The sequence below is a fragment of the Zeus faber genome, assembly GCF_960531495.2.
Source record: "Zeus faber genome assembly, chromosome: 9".
NCBI lineage: Eukaryota > Metazoa > Chordata > Actinopteri > Zeiformes > Zeidae > Zeus > Zeus faber.
The window spans coordinates 24,045,324-24,051,445 of NC_137197.1; the positions used below are offsets into that span (position 1 = coordinate 24,045,324).

The window sequence follows — 6,122 nt, forward strand, 5'->3', positions numbered from 1 at the left end:
CAATGTAGAGTATGATGTACAGTCTTTTGAACGACTGTACTGTTCCGCACTGGTTACTTTATCATTTATCATTATACTTCATCATTATATTGTTTCTACCTCATTTTGACCATTGATTATGCTGTTTTTATGACTATAGTTCACTTGGTCACTTTACCACATTTTTTGCACATCCCATAGCCACCAGCCATAGTTTTGATAACCTTTGCTTAGTCAGTTTTTGACTGTAATGATTCGTTTTATTACCCAAACTTATTGTTTAGAACTTATGTTTGGATATGATACTGCAGGAGTAAATGGTGAGTAGGAATTCCTTTGTACTTGTTTAAATTTGGCAGTAAAGAATCTTGAACCTTGATTGATGAAAAATGTTAGAATTTCATTATATAATTATATAAAAATTATACAAAAATATTATAATTCACTTTGAAAAACGGAAAGTACCTAATTCAATGCAATGCCGATGCCATTAAGTAAATCCAATTGGTGATTTAAAAAAGGGGGGGGGGGGGGGGCTTTCAATAAGGATTTATTTTGACTTTTTACTTCATTAGTTCTAATCATATCTTCACATCACATTGCAATCCTGCCTTTAGGGCACTGAAACTTAACAACCTACACTTTCCTGTCTACCCGGTGGCTAGTAAACACAAATTTCATAGGTCAATTAACCACAGCCACCTCATCAAATCTGTAATGATAACACTGTTGACGTTTATGTCTGGCAATATCATTAACGGACCTAAACTAATTCGCCTGCGCATTAATAAAGGTTATACTCTGTGCATTACTCTTTTCAGGATTCAAGTTTCTTTATTTGTCAGATACATCATTACGGATCAAGTATGAATCAAAATCAGAATCTGAATTATTTTACTTTGCAAAGTATATGTGCACATACAGGAAGGTGACTCGGTGAGGTTGGTGCAGTTAAATGATGAGAGGGTTCTGTGTCTGCAAAGGCAGGTCGAGTCATCAAAAATAGGAACTGATTGAGAGGAGATTTGTGTCAAAGTGTCAAAGTGTCAAAGTGAACATTATTGTCATTCAGACCATAAAACAAGGAGTGACCAGCAGAACAGAATTGCCTTTCTCCAGGCTCAATGTGCAAATATAGACATAAAAGGCAAATACATTAAGCACAACAACAAATGGACATAATAGACAGACAACACTATATGTATAGACCTGAAGACATTTCAGAGTGGTGGGATTATTGCACAGTAATTTAAACTTGACACTGGTAAATATAAAATAAGATGTTCGAGTGATGAAACATTTGATTGTTATGTATACTTAAAGTAAAAAATATATAAGAAAAGACATAAAAGGAAGGAAAAATAGAACTGTAAATATAATTGAAACGGACCAAAACATGCGTGACGACAGACATTTTGGATATTTTACATTTAGTTTTCAAATAAATGAAATCACATTCTCAGAATAATTTAGCATCTGATGAGGCGCTTTCTGTAATGCGTCGTACTCTACACAGGAGAGCGATAGAGTGACTACTTAGGAACCAAAATCACTAGGAACCATAGATTGGGTTTTGTCCAAACTGGGACACCGGAAGTTCCATCTATCCCGTATTTTACAAAAGTATTATATTCCTCTACGTGTGGTATATAACGCCATTCATATTTGAATTGGGTGTGTATATGCATATGTATCAATTGTATCTTACACGAAAATTCATAAAGTCAGTTCAACTAGATCTTCGTTGTATTGTTACTCGAAATCTTAACGGGTCCGTCTAATTTCTCTTCCGGCCGGTTTCCGCTCCTTCCGGTCCGCCTCCTTTCTCCTCCGGGTTCCTCTCCACTCCAATCCCCTCCACGTGTGGGTTCTATTGAGGTTTTTACCCCAAAGACATGGACCAAATGGCGTCGTCGTTCGAGCAGATGAGGGCGAATGTCGGGAAGCTCCTGCGGGGAATAGATCGGTGAGGACGCCGGCGGAACATAGTGACTGCCGGGCTAGCTTTCAGTGCTAGCTAACGCTAGCGCATTGAGGTATCTGTTAGCACGAAGCTAAATAAGCCCGATGTGGTGTTAAGTATCTCTCTGCTGAATGGGAACATGATCAGTGCAGCTCGTTATGATTTGTCATTAGAGACCACCAGAATAAAGTCACTAAGCTTTACCAAGACAGGTGTTTGTGAGCCAAGATCCCGTTGCTTTTGTTGTCATCAGTCGGTGGGATCGGCGCTGAATCATAATCTGCTTATTTGGGCAAAGTACACTTCATATACGAATCATTTTTCTTCGTAAAGGTACAGACGGTGACCATACACAAGCTCCACAGCCTTCAAAAGAAAAACAAAACATACAGAAATAGATAATATACTATATCAAATGTGTTGGATGTGTAGGTCTTAATTATTACGATGCTATTTGATAATTAATTATTATTAACTCTCCTATTGGCAGCTGAGGTTTTGGCCTTGCTGGACCGCAGCCTCCTGCCAGAGGGAAGCGTTTCAAACAGTTTGTGTCCGGGGTGGGAGGGGTCAGCCACAATCGTACCTGCACGCCTCAGGGTCCTCGAGTCGTACAGGTCCCGGAGAGATGGCAGATTGCAGCCAATCACCTTCTCAGCAGAGCGAATGACACGCTGCAGTCTGCCCATGTCCTTGGTGGTTGCAGCAGCGTACCAGAAGGTGATGGAGGAGGTGAGAACGGACTCAATGATGGAGGTGTAGAAGTGCTTCCGACATCGTCTCTGCGAGGTTGACGTTCCTCAGCTGCCGCAGGAAGTACGCCCTCTGCTGGGCTTTCTTGATGATGGAGCTGATGTTCAGCTCCCACTTGAGGTCCTGGGAGATGATGGTTCCCAGGAAGCGGCAGGGTTCCACAGAGTCGACTGGCGAGTCACACTGGGTGATGGGGGTGAGTGGGGCAGCGTTCTTCTTGAAGTCCACAACCATCTCCACTGTCCTCACAGCGACTTCCTTCCCCACGTGCATCAATGAGCCCCTGGGCGCCCATGACCTTATCACCGGTTCACCGGTTGTCTTTCCTTGGACTACTTTTGTTAGGTACTAACCACTTTATACCGGGAACACCCCACAAGACCTGCCGTAACAAAAAGTAACAGCGGCAGTAAAACTGTGTTTCACTATGATGGTTAAATTTTGCAATTTTTCCACGGTTCAGATGCGAGCCGAACCGTGGGGGAGCGGGCACCCGTACGGATCAACCACGTTCTGTTACACCGCTGTTGTCAGTTGTCTTAACGTTGTGACTGATCGGTGTATATAGCAATCTTACTTTTTCAATTTTCTTCCCAGATACAACCCAGAGAACCTGGCTACACTGGAGCGCTACGTGGAGACTCAAGCAAAAGAGAACGCGTATGACCTGGAAGCCAACCTGGCGGTCCTCAAACTGTACGTGATTAACAGCTGGTCTTAAGATAGACGCCTGGAAAGCCCAACAACTATGCAGCCACAGCATGAGCCGTTACCGTGTCGAAGCAAGTCAGCGAGCAAAGTTGAATTCTCTCCGCTCCTTCCCCACAGGTACCAGTTCAACCCGGCCTACTTCCAGACCAACGTGACATCACAGATCCTCCTGAAGGCTCTGACCAACCTGCCCCACACCGACTTCACTCTGTGCAAGTGCATGATCGACCAGACACACGTATCCCTTTGGTGTTTGAGTGAATTTGTGACCATTTTAATCCCTAATCTATCAATGCTGCCCCCTCTTCTGCCTCGGAACTTGACCTGGGTTTGTTTCCAGAGGCGGGCGGGGCGGGTGTGGGGGGTGGGAGGCGGGGTGGGGGTTAGTTAGGTCATTTTGGGGACAGGGCGTGCTTCCTTGACTACTGTGACGCAGCAAGAGGAACGCCCCATCAGGCAGATCCTCTACCTGGGGAACCTCCTGGAAACCTGCCACTTCCAGAGCTTCTGGGTACGATGCACGGACACATTGACCAACTGCCTTATTCTTCTCGGGGGGGGAGTTTTGTTTCGCAGACTCTCTGCCTCCTTTTTTAAAGCAGATGTGAAACTGTTGCCGCTGCTTTTATTTCTTAATCGTGTCCCATTGTTCTCGCCGCTCGTAACTGCCTCCTCACTGTCTTCCGGACAGACCAGTCTGGAGGAGAACAGGGAGCTCATTGATGGCATCACCGGATTTGAAGACTCCGTACGCAAGTGTGAGTAGATGCGTTTGTGAAGGAACGCCTTTCAGGTTTTTACCCCCTCGGGGCGGTTCACCGGGTACATGAACCCGCCGTAGACCTGCCTCTAGTTGAGTTTTTTTGGTTTCATGAGAAGACAAACTCTACGACTCCTGAAATGACTTAATTTCCCCTGAAAAAAAATATACAGTGGAAATGAATAAATTGGATCAATAAGAATAATTGAAAGCGGCTTTGAAATTGGTGAAATCTTGACCAGGACCCAGCCCTGGTTATCAAGGCAAACGCCAGGTATGTTGTAGAAGAATGCAAAAAATAAACTAATTTCCGCCGTTATGAACTTTTTCCTCTCTTCCCCTCCAGTCATCTGCCACGTGGTGGGCATCACTTACCAGAACATCGAGCATCGGTTGCTGGCAGAGATGCTGGGAGATCCTCTGGGTAAGAACTTTGATTGAGGGGCTTCAAGAAAAAATCCCTGTTATGTGTTAAAAACAAAAAAAACAACTTGTTCTGGAGTAGAACCATTACCTGCCAAACGAGGAGGAGACTTCAATCAATGACTTGGACCCTTGAGATTTCACCTGCCGCCGACTGAAACTCCTAACCCCTCTTTTCCAGACACGCAGGTGAAGGTGTGGATGACCAAGTACGGCTGGACAGAGAACGAGGACGGACAGATCTTCATCTTCAACCAGGAGGAGAGCGTCAAGCCCAAGAACATCGTGGAGAAGATCGACTTTGAGAGTGAGTGAGGAGGAGGTGGTGCTTCCACTGCCTGCAGCTGGAGGTGCTTCGTAGGGTGTCGGGGGACGGTCACGGACGTTGGGGCGTCTTGACATTTGGGCATCAAGTGAGGTTTGGAACCTCGTTAGCTTTTCTCTTCGGCGTCAGGGGAAAATGAAACTGTAAAGGCTGCGGAAAATAAAACTGCAGCTTTTTAAATAATTGGAGTAAATATATCTGTTACAATATTGTGGATGGAAGGAGTCGTTTTATAGGTTTTTTTGAAGAGGCAGAGATGGTTTTATTTAGAAGCAGTATAAGTGTTCAACTAGTATATGATCTATGAGCAGATTAAAAAATATAATATACAAACGTTTCAAATACAAGAGAAAGAATTGCTATACATAAAACAAGGATTTAGGAACCAGTGTGGATGCCGGCAATGAAAAATGTAGTAATAATTAATGTCTTTTTTACGTTCATACAAAATGCACAATATTATTACGAATAATGTGATATTTTGACAGACCCTATTCCTAATATCTGATGTGAAAGAAGCCCGGAGCGTGTTCTGATTGACTGACTTGGATTATTCGATCATATTCAGTTAAACCTCCTCTCCTTCAGCTGTATCGGAGTGGAGTTGATGGGGGAAATCCATTGAAATAATTATAAAAACTTGGTGCATTTCATTGAGAGAGCATGCAATATATTCTATGAATCAATTGACATAACTAACCGTGATTCTTTTCCTCTTTATTTCCATCTCTTCCTCCACTTCTGTGTTTTCCCCTCCGCAGGTGTATCCAGCATCATGGCCACATCTCAGTGATACACACACACACACACACACACATTTTGCATTCATAATAAAAGTCTACAAAACCTGGTCAATCTCAATTTAAAAACTTTTTTGCAATAAATGTAATATATCATTTACAAACCTTTGTTTTGTGTTGTTCTCTGATCTCCTGATGGTTGTTACATGACAATTCATTTATTACCACGTAAAAGTTTTATTCATCTCTCTTTGGAAATACTGGTAGTTGGGGCAGTGCAATACCTCCTTGGAAAATCAGGGTGTCGGCCAGACGGCTCTATCAAGTCTCAGCAGGAGCCGTTGGGAGTTTGGATGAAGGCTTTGATTGAAAGGAATTAAATTAAATGACTCATTTGTCTTGAAAATAATTTCCTCCTGGGCTTCCTGGCTTGTCCGTTAAGCCATTTATATGCAAAGGGTGTGTGTG

General features: G+C 43.3%; 1 protein-coding gene across 1 annotated transcript; it reads left to right on the forward strand.

Annotated features, from left to right (window-relative positions):
* Positions 1–1,801: 1,801 nt before the first annotated feature.
* eif3k (eukaryotic translation initiation factor 3, subunit K) lies at positions 1,802–5,818 on the forward strand. Its single transcript, XM_080006822.1, has 8 exons — positions 1,802–1,945; positions 3,293–3,391; positions 3,524–3,644; positions 3,840–3,917; positions 4,098–4,164; positions 4,513–4,590; positions 4,771–4,896; positions 5,676–5,818. Exons 1-8 carry the CDS (start codon positions 1,875–1,877, stop codon positions 5,705–5,707), a joined length of 672 nt encoding a protein of 223 aa, XP_079862948.1. The 5' UTR covers positions 1,802–1,874; the 3' UTR covers positions 5,708–5,818.
* The last annotated feature ends 304 nt before the right edge of the window (positions 5,819–6,122 follow it).

Coding starts and splice junctions, on each gene's coding strand:
- eif3k (XM_080006822.1), top strand. CDS start 1,875: ATGGACCAAATGGCGTCGTCGTTCGAGCAGATGAGGGCGAATGTCGGG. Junction 3,645..3,839: donor GCATGATCGACCAGACACAC/GTATCCCTTTGG, acceptor ACTACTGTGACG/CAGCAAGAGGAACGCCCCAT. Junction 3,918..4,097: donor GCCACTTCCAGAGCTTCTGG/GTACGATGCACG, acceptor TCTTCCGGACAG/ACCAGTCTGGAGGAGAACAG.